The following is a 19075-nucleotide window of genomic DNA, read 5'->3' as shown; positions in this document are numbered from 1 at the left end:
TATACAAAATTCATTCCCCCATAACCTGTTTAGTCTATTTCTAACCCGATTTTGACCAAATTTATGCTTAAATTTTAGTATTTTCACACTAAATAATCGAAATTTATACAGAATTCATCCCCCCAAAACTTGTTTAGACTATTTCTGACCCGATTTGGACCAAATTTATGGTTAAATTTTAGCATATGCACTCCAAATAACCAAAAATTATCCAAATTTCACCGCCTCAACATCTAATTAAACTAAATTTTAGCCGATTTCCACCAAATTCACAGCAGAATTTTAGCATTTTCACACTAAATAGCCGATTTTTAACCAAAAATCATCCCCCCAAATCATATTTAGAGTAACATATGTCTAATTTTTACTGAATTTTTGACCAAAATATAGCATTTTCAAACAATTTAACGTAAATTTAACCAGAATTCATCCCCCCAATTAGTGTTTAGTGTAATTTATATCTAATTTTCTACACATTTAAGCACACGTTGTTGCATTTTCACATTAACTAACCCAATTTTGGTTAAATTTAAGCCTTCCTTAGTTGAATATTCACTCTGTTTTATCAATTCCTTGACCAGGGTGGGGTAATATTAATCAAATTTTAACCAAATAAACATTATTTTGACTTAAATCCTCAAAAACTAACCAGATTTTAACAAAATTAACGTCACTTTTATCATAATTTAACGAATACTAATCACATTTAAGCCTTAAAAACATCATTCTTATCCAATTTTAACCAATAATACTCAAGAAAATAGCCATATTAACGTCATTTTTACAAAAAATTAGGAAACATTAACGAAGTTTTGACCACATAAATCTCAATAAGGCCCTAATTTAACAAAGAATAACGGGTTTTAAACCAAATTTTATCCCCCCAACATAGATTTTTAGCCTGAAAATAACATAAATTGATGAGAATTCCCCCATTTTAACTGGTTTCACAAGTACAATTTCACCAATAGAGGTTTTAAACAGTGCATGGACCAAACTGGAATAGTTATTGTAGAACATCTTAATCTAACAGCAATAGAAAACACTAGAAGGGGTAAAATAACACGGTTTATTTCTGACGGAATTACTTTCTTAGCTATTTTCTACGTGTTTGAACATAATTCTCCCGCTGATTTTTGTATAACTTATGCATCTGAGAACCCTAATTTTCAGAATTTACTAACTTTGTTAAAAACTAAAAACAGTGTGATCGAGATTCCCGCAGAAAATTTAGCCAATAATTAATTAAAAGAGCGTAAACTAGCCTTTTTAACCCAATTTGTACACAAATTTATCATAGAAAAGTTGTTGTTTCATGTTAAAATACGGTCATTAACAGACTCAAGCACTTAAGAAACAATATTTAAACAGAATAATAGCTACAAAAATACTACTACTGATGTACTAAACATCCCGTATTAAACGTTTTTATACTGTCTTCTGTGTAATTTCATACAAAAATACATTAATAAAGCAACAAAAACAATTGTTCTATGTTATTTATATGTCATATATTAAAGTAAACGTTCAAGATCTAAATATAAGTATTAAAGTACATAACAAAATAGGCAAAGTTTCATATTATTTAACTGACAAGAACAGAAACTTTTTATGCATTTACCATCACTCTTCTAGCGAAACAGAAACTGAAATCTACATAACTTACAAGTGGACCAACCCAAACTTTAAGAAACTTTTGTGTGCTCTAAGAAATCAGAACAGTGTGATAGAATTAGCATAAACGTTATCATCTTGTGTGTGGATGAGCCACCAAAATAAAATTCCCCCGTTTGGTTTACAAATCTTAAAAATTATTAAACCAAAATACATCAACATTTCTCCTGACGATCCGAGTTTACCAGATAGAGTTAAATTACTTATAAAAACAGAAATTGTCACACAAATTAGATTATCAAAAATAAACAGATTTCACCAATACTCTGTTGAATTTAAACACTCTGAAAGCACTTATCCTTGGTTATTAAATTTTACCGTTGAGCAAACCGTTATTTACTCTTGGGTTGAAATTTTTAGTACTGATAACGGCAAAAACTTTGAATTTAAAATACAATCATTAAACGGTCCTAAACAAATAAAATTCATAACACAAAACAAACAGTTCAACTTTCTACTTTAGTATTAGCGTTTTATTACATAATTGTTATAACAAAAAAATTCTACACTAATTACCCAAACTAATAATACTTTTGTATAAAATATTCTTTTCGTACACTAAAATAAAACATGGCAGCGAACGTTGTTGCGTACCCCGACATAGCGTTAGAGAAATTTACAGGTTTAGATCCATCTGAAGATGCCCAGGAATTCTTTAGTTTAATACAAAGAAAAATCCAATTCTCACTAGGAACAAGAGATCCTGCGGATGCTGATTTGCAAGCAGCATACGACGCTAGACAAAAAGCATTGTTTGGTTCGGTTTTGCGTGGGCCCGCAGCCCAATGGTTTGAAACCTTAGCACCAGGTTTAGCATGGAACGAAGTTAGAAATCAGTTCATTACCCGTTTTACTGATGCAAAGGACAAGTATAGGAAAAGAATTGAAGTCGAGAGTATTAAAAGGCAACCAGATGAGTTGATAAAAAGCTATACACACCGAGTAACAAAAGCAGTTGAAAAAGGATGGCCAGATCCAGATTTTAACAACGACCAGCGTAACGCTAAGTGTATGGAGTACTTTGTAAGAGGATTAACGCCACCTACACTCAAGCAAAAGGCATATCAGCGGTTAATAGAAAACCCAGCTACAACTTGGCAACAATTACAGGATCATGTAGCAACTAAAGACTTAAGTTTTTCTGTTAGCAGTGAATTCACGGGTACTGCCTCAAGTAGTATCGACAATAAAATAGAAATAGAAGGGTTAAAAAACCAACTCACAGAAATTGCAAATCTAATGAAAGATCATAAAATAAACGCCACATACAACAACGACAATCCCAGATTCAAACAAAACCAGACTAGATTCTGCAAGTTTTGCAAACGTTCAGGTCACACAATAGCTTTCTGCTTTAAGTACAAGGACTTTAAAAACGAAAACCGAAACCCACCTCAACAACGAGAAAAGTTCACAGATAATTATAAACGTAGTAGGAGCCATTCACCAGGTCAACAAAATTACAAATCAAACAATTATGACAATCGGAATTCTAGGGACAGACAGAGAAATAGTTATAACCAGAATCAATCCAATTATCAAAACAACTCTAGATCAGACTACCGACATCGATCACCGTACCCATCAAACTCTTCAAACAATTATCGATCATCTTCTTACGATAACCGATCACAGGAACGACAAAATAACTATCGAAACAACTTTTACAGAGATAACAATAGGCAAAATAGTAGGGATAGACAAAGCAACGGTCCTCCAAGATCAGATAATCGATATCGTGATAGGAGTAGAGACCATGACCGGGATAGGACACCTACTAGACAAAACAATAATACTCATTCAAGAGATAACAGTGAAGGGCGAAGCCCTCGAGTTCACTTTACCAGTGAAACTTCCAGAGACTATTACAATAATGAGAATCACAACGACGAGTATTTAAACTAGACAGGTCTCCGTTCATAAACACTACTGATAACAAAACAAGTTACTCACATATTTATATTAATTTATACCAATCCGTCGGAGACAAAAATAAAAATAACGGCTTAGAAACACAGTTTTTATTGGACACAGGAGCATCAAGCTCTATAATTAATTACCACACTTATCTTGAACTATGTAAATTACAACACATTGAGATGAAAGCTTCAAAAAATCATACTTTAGCGGTTAATGGTGAGAAACTAAAACTTCTAGGTCAAATTACTTTCAAAACATCTTTCGACATTGAAGGAAAGTATCAAGTGGAAGTTACCACATGGGTTTCAGCAAAAGATGGTTGCAAGCCGAATTTGTTGGGAATGGATTTCCTTGAATCTACAGTAAAATCGATTGACCTAACCACTCCAAAAATTGATTTAAAAACTCACCCTGAAGTAGCCGTCACATTATCTAGATACCAAACGAAAAGCTATCCATACATTAGCTCTTACAAAATTGTAACTCTTGACCAGCAACTACCATTAGCACCAAAATCAACTCGAGTAATATCAATTAGACCTCCGAATGAATTCTTCAGAAAGGGAACCTCCTTCGTAATTGGAAGTGAACTGCAAGCTCAAGGAATTTATACTTACAATGTTCAGTGTTTTAGAAAAGAAAAGGAATTACCAATAATGCTAAACAATCCTCTAAACAACAAGGTTGTCATCCAAAAGGGTCCTATTGGGCACACTTTAGAAGACATTGAAATTAGACAAGACCCAGAATTTTCTGTAGTTGACAACGTTGCATTCATAAACCACTTAATGAATAGTGACACTAATTGGGATATTCCATGTTAGTGAAAAACAAGGTCCAAAAATTTCAAAAACTCAAAATTTCTTTGCAAGCAAAACTCCTGAAAAACAAAAGAAAACAGAAAAGCGAAAAAGGCAACAAGATTTTACCAACAACTACGAATTAGAAACAGACTTTAGCGACGACCTCAAGGATCTTAAGCCACAATTAGAAACAACTGATGAGAACATCAGACCCGTTGAACTTCCCAAAGAAAAACTTAACAGATTTGACAAAACCGATCAAGCGTTTCTCAAAAAATTTGATCTCAGTCAAGCTGATATCAATGACGAAAACTTAGACAAGTTACTGAGGACTTTAATTAAAAATAAAGACGTTTACTCTCAACACAAATACGATGTTGGAAAGATAAAACAAAAGTTTCATGTTAAACTTTTACCTAATTCAACTTTGACAAAACAAAGACCATCCAAAGTACCATTACATTATCAGGAAAAACTAGAAAACCTTTTGGAACAACTGTGTAAAACAGGTATAATCCGGGAAATGGGTAATGATAAAGAAATGGGATCAGAATTTATTAATCCAATCATAATCCTACCCAAGGGGAACACAGTAAAACTGGTTATAGATGCCCGATATCTGAATTCAATAACAGACCTTAGTCGATATTCATGGCCACTCGAACCAATCGGAAGTCTATTAACTAGATTAAAAGGTAATTTCTTCACAACCAGTGATCTTTGTTCAGCCTATAACCAAGTCCCTCTAACTGAGGAAACCAAACAGCTGGTAAGTTTTGTAATTGGTCCAAAGCAATACACATTTGAACGCGGATTTTACGGCCTATGCGGTCTACCTAACTTCTTCAGTCGTATAATGACTATCCATTTTGCACCATTAATTAGAAAAAAACAAGCTATAACCTACATTGATGACACCATCATGCAAGCGCAAGATGAAACCGAAATGTTTGAAATAATTGACAAGTACCATGAACTTTTAAGGAAATCTGGGTTGAAAGCTCAACCTGAAAAGACTAAATTTTTCCTTAGGAAAGTACAGTTCTTGGGACATGTAGTAGGTAAAGATGGGATACAACCAGTCAAGAAGCGAGTAGCAGATTTAAAAGCACTTAAGTCGCCTGAAAACAAACGTGATGTCATGAGAGTTCTAGGTTGCTTAGGATTCTACAGCATGTACATCAAAAATTTGCATGTTGACTGCAAACCATTTTATGACCTAACCCGCACAGAAACTAAATTTGTCTGGACAACAGAACACGAAAAACTGTTTAACGACATTAAAAACAGGATTAGCGAAGATACTATCTTAGCAATACCTGATACTAAATACCCTTTCCACGTGCATGTAGACGCTTCTTCTATAGGAGTAGGTTCTATTCTCGTTCAAGAATTTCCAGAAGGGAAACGAATAGTGTCTTTTAATTCTAGAATTTACACTAAAGAGGAACAAAAAATGAGTACCACAGCACGCGAACTTTGCGGTGTAATATCGGCATTACAAACTTATGAGCATTACCTAATTGGTTCTCCCCATCCTGTATACGTGTACACAGACCATAAGCCTTTAATGTATCTATGGGGTAGAAGAGGAAAACTCTCTCACAGGTTTTTTAGATACCAGTTAGTAATATCTCAATTTCAGAACTTGAAAATTATTTGGACTGAAGGAAAAAACTTAGCTTTTCCCGACATCCTAAGTCGCAATGTAAAACCTAAAGATCTGGACAAGTATCAACTTAAACACAAAAAGATACCAAAAGACATTAGTTTTTACGACGAGCATGGCAATGAGGAAAAATACTTCATTTTGCGTGATAATGAAAAGGGACCAGCAGATGATTTTTTTCCAATCCTAAAACAAAGCATAACGGGTATCGACAAATTCATTTTCAAAAATGACAAAATGGTAAAGCAAAAGTACGACAATAATCAAAACAGACTTTGCTCAATAAACAATATTTCGGAAGATTTCTCGTATGGTTCATCAATTAACCACTATAGGCGTCACCGCAAACATGAAATAACACCTGTATCAGAACAGGAGGAAGACGAAACGTCCGATCATTATACAGAAATTGATTCCTACCCTGATGAAGGGATAACCGAACAAAATTTTGACCCAATTTCGGAATTTGAATTGTTCAATGAGAACCAGTCACCGGAATTAGATTTTGACAAACTCTACATTGATCAAACTAATACCACAGACTCGGAGTACAGATTTCCTCTAGAATACGATAAAGTTTTTCTCGTGAAAAATAGCAGTTGTATAGACAAAACCGAATTAGCGAAAAAATTTCCCGAAAATACAAAAATACAAGATGCAAGAGAACTCATCGATAAACTGACAATCTTCTCTAAAGAAGTTGATTTAAATACATCGGTAATTTGTCAAGAACAATTAAAAGACCCAGTGATACAACAAATTCGCCAATTAAGGACGAACAATAACAAAGATGAAAAGAAAATTGAATTCCGACAATCTAAAGCCATAATGTCATACATTAATAATTTTGAAAAACTGAGTTTCGTAGGCAACATCTTATGTATTCAACAACAAACAGACGAGCCAGATATTGAATACCTAAAAATTTGCGTACCACTGTCATTGTTCTTTAAAGTTTTTCAGTTAGCTCATTGTGAACTGTCAGGTCACGTAGGTTTAGATAAAACACTTGCTAACGTAAAACGATTTTTTTATTGGCCCGGAATGTATAAATGGATTGAAAACCTAATTGCTGATTGCCTTGAATGCCAAAAAAATAAACAAAAACGGAGAGATATCCACGAAGCACCTCTCGAAAAGTGGACTGATACAGTCCCATTCCCCTTTCATACGGTCCATATTGATCACAAAGGACCTTTAAATCCACCATCGAACGGTAAACACCATTGTTTAGTTATTGTCGATTCATTTTCACGTTTCATTCAAGTATACCCCGTACATTCCACAGACGCAGTAGACACCATAAAAGCTTTAGAAAAGTTCATCTTGTCTTTTGGAATACCACAAAAACTTGTTTATGATAAGGGTTCGGCATTCATGAACCAAGATTTTGCGAGTTACATTCATGAATTAGGTATAACACCCGCACCTCGAACTGCTTATGCGCCTTGGACTAATGGTAAAGTCGAGATCCAAAACAAACATCTAGGAGCACATTTCCGAATTTTTCTAGAACAAGCTCGAGGTAAATGGGACGAACTGGCACCAAAATTTGCTTTTTCTCATAACACGGTTCCAAATGCTAGTACTGGAATCTCACCTTACGAAATTGTGTTCGGACAAAAACCACAGATACCTCTGTCACTTAAGTTAGGACTCCTACGAAATTCACAACTCACATGCTCTTCCGAGTTTTGCAAAGACCTGCCTCTTCACAGGCATACCTTGCAAACTTCAAAAAACACCGAAATTGACAAACTTCTAAAACCGACTATTAACAATTCGTTGCTTATGCGAGAAAACCAATTCAAACAAATATACAATAACGCTTATAAAAAGAGCTTAGAAAACAATAACCGCGCACATAAACATAGAAACAAACACAAATTAGGTAAGCCACTTGAGGTTGGGCAAAAAGTTCTAATGGAAAACCATCAAATTGAGTTAGGAAAGTCAAAAAAACTAAATGAACTAAGATCAGGACCTTATACTGTAGAAAAAAAACTAACCAATGTTAACTATGAATTAACTTAAGATAGCAACCCGGCCACCAGGAAGGTCGCTCATAGAAATCACCTAGTCGAGTACTATCCAGCTACTGAAACTATACCAGAGTTAACCCTAGAGTATGGTATAGATAAAAATAATTGTGACACATTTTATAATAATCTAATGACAAGTCAGATGAATAAACTCAATAGTCCTTTGACTAAATTCTCCTTCCAAAGCCCCACTAACACCGAATATTTCCCCGTGGATAATTTCATACGAAGAGACTCCCCTGTGCAGAACTTCGACCCTGACCGAACACCTACCAATTTTGATTCTGGATTCAACGAAGCAAGTTCAGGTGGTCGTGATAACCCACCTCCAGTCCAAACACACCTACCTAGCGGTAGTCGAACAAGAAGTTCAACTCCTTGCCCACAGCACAATTCTAGAATACCTCTAGACCCTAATTTAAGTCCTCTCCGCCCTAATACATCGGAACAAGGACCTTCTAATTTACAAACTTTAGAAAATAATAATAATAATAATAGGCGAACTTCTAGTCGCTCGGCCAAGCCGCCATCACGCTATCAAGCCGGATTTACTTAACTTTGTTTTAGGTAGCAATAAATCCAGTCAACATTTACTGGCAGTGCCTATTACTACAACTCATAGCCTTAATTCCCGACTTGAAGCGCTAAAAAAGAACAGGATGAAAAGATATCCTTGTTTTGAAAAACTCTATTTTTCTTATTTACTTATAAGTCTTTTCTACTTTTGTACTCTTTCTATAGTTATTAACGCTACTGAGGATATTAATGACGTGTCTAACAAACTTAGGGTCATTCATTATGACTGTTCTAAAATGAAAGAAAATAAAATGTATGCTTTAACACAAGTTTCTCCTTGCAAAATTACACCCGAAAACATTCAGATGGTTGATACACATGTAACACTTTATCAACGGTCCTATCGGACCTTTGTTAAAGCTCTTATGTGCAAAGTCACTGCAATGCTCATTCGTTATAATTGTGGTATGTTTTCCCATTCATCAATTGTACACAACGCTCCAATAATAACATACGATATTATTGTTTCACCCGAACAATGCCTAAATGCTAATAAAACTGGAAAAATTACTGTTACCGAATTTGACGATGAAGACATGGAAATTGATATAAAACATGGAATAAAAACTGTCTCCTATAAAAACCAGGGAGTTGATCTTGAAGGTGAATCATCAACATCTTGTGATAATCGTGGTCAAATTAAACACTTCTCTTTTGAAACCCTGATGCAAGAAACTGTACTCGATATTGATCTTAATGACAGAACTGTCTATAACAGTCAAGGACTAAAACTTCCTTGTGCCCTCTCAGAAGGAGGTTGTCATTCGACATCACTCGACCCCTTTGCATACAATTGGGAGGCACCGGAAAATTGTATAGTTACTAAAAGATTTTCACAAAACGCAAAAATGCTAAAACATGAAAACGAACTTGGTAACGTACAGTATTTCATAGTGAGTGATGAAAAACCGGAGACGCCCTATGAAGGACCAGGAACGTATTCTCCTGCTGAAATGGACATAAAAATTAGAGTAATTGATGAAAAAGAAAAGGTGTGTGGAAAACCAGAATTTATTTACAGAACAAATTTAGATTCTTTATATGTTTCTTATAAAGGCGGATTTAATATGAAGACTGGCAAACCTTATAAAACAAAAACTCAACAATTTTTTCATAAACTTCGTGTTGAACCTGACAATAGCCTAAGTGTAAATGGGTTTAATAGGAAGCCTTCAGATGAACAGATCCGAACATCCGACAATGGTTTTGTTGCATGGGAACACTTAGACAAAGACAAGTTAGACTATGATCTTAACCTTGCGGTAAAAATGGATTTTGTCATATATCATAATTACATGCAAATAAAACAAGCATGGAAAGGTTTGGTCATAGAGCAATGCGAACTTGACCGAACTCAAAAACAAATGATACTAATGCAGGCTATCCAAAACAATCGTTTAGCTGGATATATGTTAACCGGCAACCGCTCGATGTTCTTAGACACAGATGGTAGCATAGGTTGGCTGTACCACTGTCCAAAACGAAACTCACCACTTCAGGTTCTTGAACAGTGTTATGATAGGATTCCTATTCATTATGATGGTAGGACAATGTTCGTCGACCCAATTACTCGACAAACCTACCCTTTTGCAAACGAAGTAGATTGTGTTGGAGGCTACAAAAATGCCTACCAATTAGATATTGATAATGAAAATTCATGGTACCATTTGATGCCAGCACCTGTTCCTTTACAACCGCCAAAAATATTCTCTTCAAGAGTTATTAGTTCTATTCCAAAATTTACCGGTTACGAATCGCAACGTGCCGGAATTTACACACCAAATCAACTTAAATCGTTTTGGGACAATATCTTGCATTCGGAAGCTTCAAAATCTGTTTTGACAAAAATTTCAAGAGAAGTTCTAGAAGGAAGTAGCATAGACTATTCTCAAAAAGATATCTATGCGTCAGCAATGGGAATTAACAGACAAATTTATCTAGATTCTCTTCTTTCACCTACATTTTTTACAGACCAGTTCAAAGGCACTTTTGGAATCATCACTTTTTATCTGGAAAAAATTGGAGTTTATTTTGCTTGTTTCTTGTGCATAAAATTCTTAACTGATGTAATCGTAACAATCATAAGAGCGTTCGAAATCCACAAAATATCCAACAAAACAATGGGTTTTTGGAAAATTCTATTAGGAGCAACATATAATCTTTGTATCTTATCGTTCTTTACACCGGTATTCTCTAACGAAACCAAACCGTCGGCCCCGCAGAACAACAATCATTTTTTACCGCTTAGTAATTATCAACCTTACAGCACAATAGAAAAAACTTACAAATGCGTTGAGAATCAACCTCGAGAAAATAAAATTGATGAGCATTGTCATACAGAAAATAATAAAGTAGAATACCCAAATCTGGCGTCACATCAACCACAACCACAAAATGATGCAACCATTCTAAGTGTGGTGGCACCTCCTTAAAGCTGTTAATAAAAAAATCATCTTTTTATAAAAAAAATAATTTCTCTCAAAAATAATAAAAATTATTTGTATTAGACTCTATAAGTTAATTAATATCTTGTTTAGATACACCTCAAGGATGCTATGCTATGCAACCCAAATTCATAAAACAGCCTAACGCTTTATTCATTCGTTTTGGACAATACACCGGACAGATATTATCCTCAAGTCTTTCCGATTTAAAAACTACTGTAACTATTAGAGTTGCATCTTTCTACTTCAGTGACATTATAGACTTGGACGTACCGCATTCAAATTTTCAATACTTCTCATTGTTAAGAGCCCTGATTGATGACACAATTACTTTTGTAAACATTGGAGTCGAATACAAAATTGTTTCAAAGCGTTTGAAGAAAAATATTATTAGACTTTGACTTTTCCTGTAAGAGACATGTGTGGATTCCTTCCTTGCTTTTTAATTCTTATAATCCATTTTCAACTATGTAATCGCAACTATGTCTATCTAGCTATTGCCTGCACTCTTCCCATACTCCGATTTTGCCTCAGTGAATCCGATTGATATATTATCTATAAATATCAATCGTTGTCAATAATCCTCTTTTCAGAAATAATTGACACACCCTTTTTTATCCTTTTTTTACATTTACATACTTTTATACATAGTTTTGAAATGAAGAACAATAAGTTAATTAACAACTAAAACGCTTCCATTAATGTACTTTTTGTTTCAAGATAGACTCGTTACAATTTATCAAATAAAGAAAACTTTTGAAGAAAATCACGGAGACATTTTCCCTCAAATCGTTATAAATTTTGAGTTTTGGGACACTTGGGAAAACGATACTGTGATTTTAACCCCTCATTCGTTGTATTGGAACTATTTCGTGTATTTAGCACAATTCGACCCTAATAGTCTGCCAAATGAGCTAGATCAGCAACATGATTCATTTAACTAATAGAAACCTACAAATCAGAATCGGAAACCAAAATTTTGAGCTATTAGCCGTATACTGTGTTTCCGCTATAAGTATAATGACTTTCGCAAAAAAACCCATGACAAATATTTACAGACTTTTAACTATTTTCATTACTCATCCTCAGTTCGCCGAATTCACCATTTTTCTAGCATTCAAAGAAAACTCGGTATTTCAAGTACAACATCCAATCTACATTGCTTAGGTATCATTCTAAACTATGATATTTGCAGTTAACAATAAATTTGTAGAGTTACAAAAAATTCAACGATCTTTTGATGCATACCCAACTCCTGTACCTACTATGCTAGTAACGCTCAAAGAAATCCAAAGTGAAAAAATTTGTTTAATAAGTATTAATCCTCTTTCAGTTCATTGGAAATTCTTCCTATTTATTCTAGAAAACCCAAACTGTGTACCTCACAATCTTTATTTTGAATTGCCGAAAAGTGATTGTTCTCCAAACGATTTCATTACTAAAGAATTGGAAACTATTAACAATTAAAAGCAGCAATGATATTCTCATACAAAAACTGCCTTATACAAATACAATTTTTTGAAAAATCATTTGTCACGACAAAAAGCAACAGAGTAATCCCACAATTAATACTCCATTTTGAATATTTAAACACTTGGACTGATGGAACCATTACCTTAACACCATCTTCCCCCTATTGGACATTCTTTATAAATATATCCCAAGCTTTAAATGGTTCTAAAATCCCTTTTAATTTAGATCTTCTATAATGTTGTTCCACTTTGTTGAGCGACTAGTCAAAGTAGAATCCCTCGAGAAATCATTCATTGAAACTCCCACTGCAGAAATAAAGCCCTGTATAATCATACATTATACTGACTACGAACGTGGATGTGAGGGTTCTACTCGAGTAACAATGGGAATGATGCACTGGGAATTCTTTCTCGCACTCATCGATATCGAAGAGCACTTCCCAGTCAACTTGGGCGCTCTTCAGTAAAGTAATTTGTTTTACATAATTTGCTCTCCAAAAATTTTTTTTTTCCTCCTTTCCTCTTCTTCATTTTATTCAATCCTTTTTTTTCTGATCAATTTGTTCTTTTCCCCTCATTTCTTTCCAAATTGTTAAAACTAAAATGATTTTGTTTATTGGTAAGGAAAAAATTAAAATTGTTAAAGTAGAAAGATGGTTCAATATTTGTTTCACACAGTATAAAGCATGTATCAAGATAACTTATATGTTTTTAAGCACCGGTACCATTAATCATTATTACATTTATCCAAACGAGAAACACTGGAATTTCTTTTTTGCTATTGCAGATTTAAATGTAACTATCCCCAACGAACTTGAACACCATGGATTAGAACTCGTATACCCGAATCTTTCTAATTTGTCCTTATAATGGGAAACATTCTGAAGATATCGTCTCAGCAACCTCAAATTGATACAACCCCTAAAGTTGAATGCCCTGTTTGTTATCTCCCTTGCCGTCAATTCAAAAAATTGCACAAAAACCCAAATGGTCAGCCCCCCCATTTTGCTTGCATTCCCTGTAGAAACGAATTATTTAAATATTGGAACCAACCTAAATGCCCCATTTGCGTAACTCCCATTTATACAACCAGTCATTGCCATTATTTCCAGTGTGATTCTTGTCAAGAAGTCAAAAAGTTATCCACCTGCCACAGTCACTTCAGAGATTTTCACCCAAAACAATCAATTTGTTTGCAGTGTATGACCTTCACCACTACTAAATGCCCCTTATGCAAACAAACAATTGACCCAAACAACCCGTGGTAAAATCCTTGATTCAAAACTACCTTCACAAATTATCCAAAATGTTTATCCCCAAAGTACTTGATTTTTTATTAATGGCCCTCATGATTATTGCAGCAGCCTTCTCCTTCGTTTTAACCGTTTTCCTCGTTGTTGTAAGTATTCCTTTCAATTTTTTGATGTTAGTAGTTATATTAGTAATAGACCAAGCAATAAAATCCCAAAATAATCAACAACCAAATCCTCCAACCATACCAGTCCCATAATCCCCTCCAATAACAATCTTCCAAAAATGAATACAACTGACAAAGAAACCAATACTATAGAATCCAAACCGGTCTCACTAATTTGTTTATGCTGCAGACGTGAAACAATTGTTTTCAAGAAATTACACGAAAACCCCCCTAACGAACTACCCCACGTAATGTGTCTGCTCTGTTACCAATATGTTATAAACGATATGGGCTACGATTTTTGTCCTAAATGCTCTAAATTTAATGTTATCTTTTCAATCTTTAACTGGTTTCAATGTGATATTTGCAAACAAACAAGATTTCAATATTCTGTTGCAAAAACGTTTCATCACAGTGATCACAAGCCCGTCAACTTTTGTAAATTTTGCGTAGAAGACTATGAATTATGCCCTCGTTGCAAAAAAATAATTACATAATGCGTCCAAGAACTTCCAAAATTTTAATTCTTTTCCTGCTTTCACTTTTGATCCACTCGATATCCCTAATTCAATTCAGTTTTTACCAGGAGCAAATCACCTCCTTCACCCTAGTTCTACACTACTCATTGAATTGACAAAATGCATCTCGTAACATTGTTTATTCTTCTTTTTGTCCTCTTGTGCGCATTGGCAATATCCCTTTTTATTAATCACTACCTCCTTTCCATTTTCTCCAGATACGGAAAATGACCAATCTAGACCTATCCACAAAAATATTTATCTTAATCCTAATTACCTTGCTTGCAATATCGTTCCTTATTAACCTCATCCTACTGCAGTTTCTCAGAGCTTTTCCTGTTTTTGTATAAGGAAAACAAAATAACAGTCACTCGATGGGTCTTTCACAATCCCTATTCGACGGTTTTCGTTGGTTCTATCCCCATAAGGACATTATCTGCCCTATATGTTCACGAAAAACCGTTATTGTAGAAAAACTACACAAACAATTCCCCAAAGAAAATCCCCACTATGTATGTATTCCTTGCAGAAAAGCACTTTTTAAAAGATACCCAAACCCTAAATGTCCCATCTGTCTTCGACCTTGTCTTCCTGTCCTGATCACATCCTACTTCCGATGCAATTTATGCAAAAAAATGAAAACAGAATTAGGAGTAACAAAACACCCACATGTTTCCCAACATGACGAACACCGATTCTGTCGAGTGTGCATAAATAAGCAGAAAAAATGTCCCATTTGCAAAAATTTTTTAGACGACGTTGTCTAATAAACCAAAAACAACTCAAGTACAAACGATCTTTTTCTTTTTTCTTTTAACTTTTCCTCGGGAAGGGGTTACCTCAGCTTTCTCCAGCCTGCCCCCCTGGCTTTTGAACCTAAATAATTCAGAACACTAACACGATAACTGAAAGTTCCAAAAACGACCCGAAAAATTTCCTTCTTTCAGCTAAAGCAAGGTTGTCTCCCCAGCTGCACGGGTCGTTGCAGCCGTGTTAGTGTGACGCACGCCCCAAGACTCACACCTCCGGGCAGCGGAGAAAGACGTACTTGTGCCAGGGCTGCCCGCCTGGCATAAGTATAAAAATTTTTTTAATTTATGACCCCCCTCCCTTTATTAAAATTAACTTTGCATTTAGCAAAACAAACGATTTTCTACCAAACTTTATTAACAAATGCATTTAGCATTATAATTTTTAAGTAAAGCAGTTAGCAACAAAACCTTACAAAAACATTTTTACAATAGAATACTTTTCTATATTAGCAATACATTTGCAAACATGAAAAGAAGCCATAATGTGTGATACTAATGACACAGGCTAACAATATCAAAATATTTTAGACCTCAACCACAAAATGAGCATCAAGCACAACCTCTCAAGTGTAATCGTCCCCGCTGCTTCACCATCTTCATCAAGCCAACAACCAACACTACAACATCAACAGAAACCGTCATCAACTCCGCCATTTCGACCAATGCGAGAACAACAGGACCAATATGATCCCCAAAACAACTGGCAAGTCAGTCGCAAACGACCCTACGAATTTCCAAACCAGTCAAGCCATGCTGATAAAGTAAGGAAATTAAGTAATATAAACGATCTAATGACTGATGAAGAAAGAAAGGACACAAAGAAATGCTTGGTGGTTCAAAAAAGCAGGGAGAATGAATTCAATCCTGAGAACCCAAGATTTGTAACGAATTTGAAATTTTCACTGAAAACAAAATTCAACAACTTCAAAATTGCAGATAAGGTCAAGATTCAAAACACTGCCACAGGTGAAGAATTATTTGCAAAAAGTCGTGAATTACCGATCATACCAGACTTCTCACTCCCCGACAACCTCAACGTATGGAGAATTAAGAATAGGAGTGATGAACAAAAAACCTATTTGGTTTGAAATAATCAGTTGGATGTATACGCAAACGTTCCCTACTCCGCAATCACGGCTTTTCCGACGCCATCTGACCATGTAGGAGAAATATCGAAAGAATCTCTGATATCTGAAAATTCTAAGTTCCGCCAAGAACTCTTCATCAAGGAAACCGAGTTACAAGAAGTAACAATAAAACTGGAACAACTGAGAGTGAAATTGGACAAGCAAGAAAAGGAAACAAGCGACGATTACTGGAGACGCCAGTACATAATCTCAAAACAGCTTGACAAGACTGAGGAAAGTAACCTCAAAACACTCAATAAAGCATATGCACGAAAACATTTGGAGGTTACATCAGCTAACCAGAAGCTTGGAGCGGAAAATAAGAAACTCATTGAACAAGTCAAACAATTATCCGCTCAAGTAGATAAACAAAAGAAGAAGAACCGAAAACAAAAAAGGATAATCAAGGAACTATCAAATACAGAAAAGCATGCAGATGGAGACGAAGTAGTGGAAGTGGTTGATATAATGGACGACGGAAACAGTCCAGTGCCAAGCCCAGTCATTTTGCCCCCAGAATTTTTCGAATAATACAGCACAACATTATCGCCCTTTGCGATTAATTTTATAGCATACCATTATCGCCCTTTGCGATTAATTTCATAACTATCTGAACTTGTAGTAACTCATTTATATGTTCCAAACGCAATAAAATTATATACGATGCAATATATTTCTTTTTTTTTAAATCATTTTCTTTTATCTTAAAAATCGGGGTGAGCTGTAGTATTACGAGAGCCGTTACAAATGAGCGGATAATTAATCCCGCATTAGAGCGAACGTATTTAGGCGCTAATTAACCATTCTTTCGCCGCGCGCTAAACAAACTAACGCTTATTAAGACTACCAGTACACAAGTATTTAAACAACTCAGTTCGACTTATTTAAATAACACAACTTTAGGCCTGGATCTCCTCGCTTATATCCAGGATAGAAAATGTACATTGTTGAACGTAGGCGGCCTGTAAAACCACAGTTTCTTTTGATTTAAATTATTTCTGCTTTTGACAGTTGCAATGCAGATCTTTTCCCCCAATTTCAATAAAGATGAAGCAGATTGCTTCAGGGGAAAAGACAATAGAGTCTCATAAAAAGCCCCCAAGAAAACCATAATTGTTGCGGTTTTAGAAGAGGGGAAAAGCAGAAAACAGGCGCCTACGAAATCAATAATTGATGCTCTCAGCTTTTTAGATTTTTATTATTTTTTGGAGTTTCAATAATTTTTCCGTGAGATAAAAAAGAGTTAATTCTCTTGCCTTCTCGGCCAATAGGAAAATTAAGAAGCACCTCACTATGAACGTGAGTTTGTGATTCGCTCCCTATAGGCCCAAACGGAGCTGAGAGGAATTAATTGTTTCTCTCAGCGAAGTGGGACGGAATAAAATTAGAGAGACAAATAACAGAGTCAGCGACGAGCAGCAGACAACTGCTTCATTTTTCTTGCAAAATAAATTCCTAAATTTAACCAGAAATTTTAGTAAAGATTTCCAACTTAGCAAATTTTCCAACAGAACATACTTGTGAGAAATCAACTGGAAGAAGTTTTCAACGACACAATCATTTAACAACAACACAATCGAGTAACAGCTCAACCCGGTTTAATACTACTCAGTGTAAGCTTGTTCATTTAAACTATCTATTTAATTAATTGAACTTTTCAGCCCCCCAACTACTTTAAATTGAGACTTATAGCACAGACAGGTCTTAGGCATATATCTTTGCCTTCGATTTGTTATATCTTTTGTCAAGTTTGACTGGCATACATAAAGAGATCCCGTATTGTGTGATCTGTAATAGCCCAGCCAAATTTGATACAGTATTGCAGGAGCCGATACTTTTAAAATAAAGCTTGTTGCCGGCCAAAGGTTACACATAACAGTTTCAGCGACAAGGGCCTTCCATCTGACTAGGCAATAATTGATATTTGATCATATGCAAGCGATCCCAATTTTTTCACCTAAATTTTGAACTAAAATTTTTGAACTCAAAAATTTCATCACCCGGGCCGAAGATTTTCCCCAAAAATAACGGGGAAAAGAGTGTAAAGAGTGCAAAAATATTATTTTTACACCATTAGTGCCCCCTTATTAAGGATGGGGTTCCATTTTAAAGTGCATGTATGAGATTAACCGATATTTAAGGGGAGGGAATAGTAGGAAGCGGAAAGGGAAAGAGTCAACAATGACCAGCTGGAGTTTGGTGAGCAGATTCTCAGTCAATGAGCAAGAATGGCGATCTCCCCCTGAGGTCACCCTCAAGACCAAGTCGGGCAGTCTCAACGGACAAGTGCTCAGGGTTGTCACGGTTGTTGAAGGCTAGATTCCCCTTTTTTTATCAATTGAAGTTGATTTGCTCGCTTCTCGTTGTAGATGTTCTGGAAGCCACACAAGTGGTGAAAAGCACCGAATTGGTTTGATTTTCAAAGCATCAGCTCTTTTCACCTCATTTCCATCATAATTTTGAGCTCATATTTTTTCAGTTTACTTTTAGTGCATTCGCCGTATAAAGTTAAAGGATTTATGAATTGAATTTGGTTTTAGAATTTAAGTGTTTTTTCAACACAATTTCTACACATCTTTTCGGGAACAAAATTGGTGCCAA

The 19075-nt window shown here is 35.2% G+C and overlaps 1 protein-coding gene across 1 annotated transcript in view; it reads left to right on the top strand.

Moving 5' to 3' along the window:
• The window catches only part of LOC142344044 (glutamate receptor ionotropic, kainate 3-like), a 63337-nt gene that overhangs the window by 27807 nt on the left and 16455 nt on the right, over positions 1 to 19075 (top strand). The window contains exon 7 of the mRNA XM_075395514.1: positions 18616 to 18788. Coding sequence (XP_075251629.1) covers positions 18616 to 18788 — 173 coding nt within the window. The remainder of the gene's footprint in view (positions 1 to 18615; positions 18789 to 19075) is intronic.

Source organism: Convolutriloba macropyga, chromosome 8, assembly GCF_964194025.1.
Source record: "Convolutriloba macropyga chromosome 8, txConMacr16.3, whole genome shotgun sequence".
NCBI classification, from domain to species: domain Eukaryota; kingdom Metazoa; phylum Xenacoelomorpha; order Acoela; family Convolutidae; genus Convolutriloba; species Convolutriloba macropyga.
The sequence above is the reverse complement of the archived record's forward strand: the minus strand, read 5'-3'. Positions and strand labels throughout refer to the sequence as shown.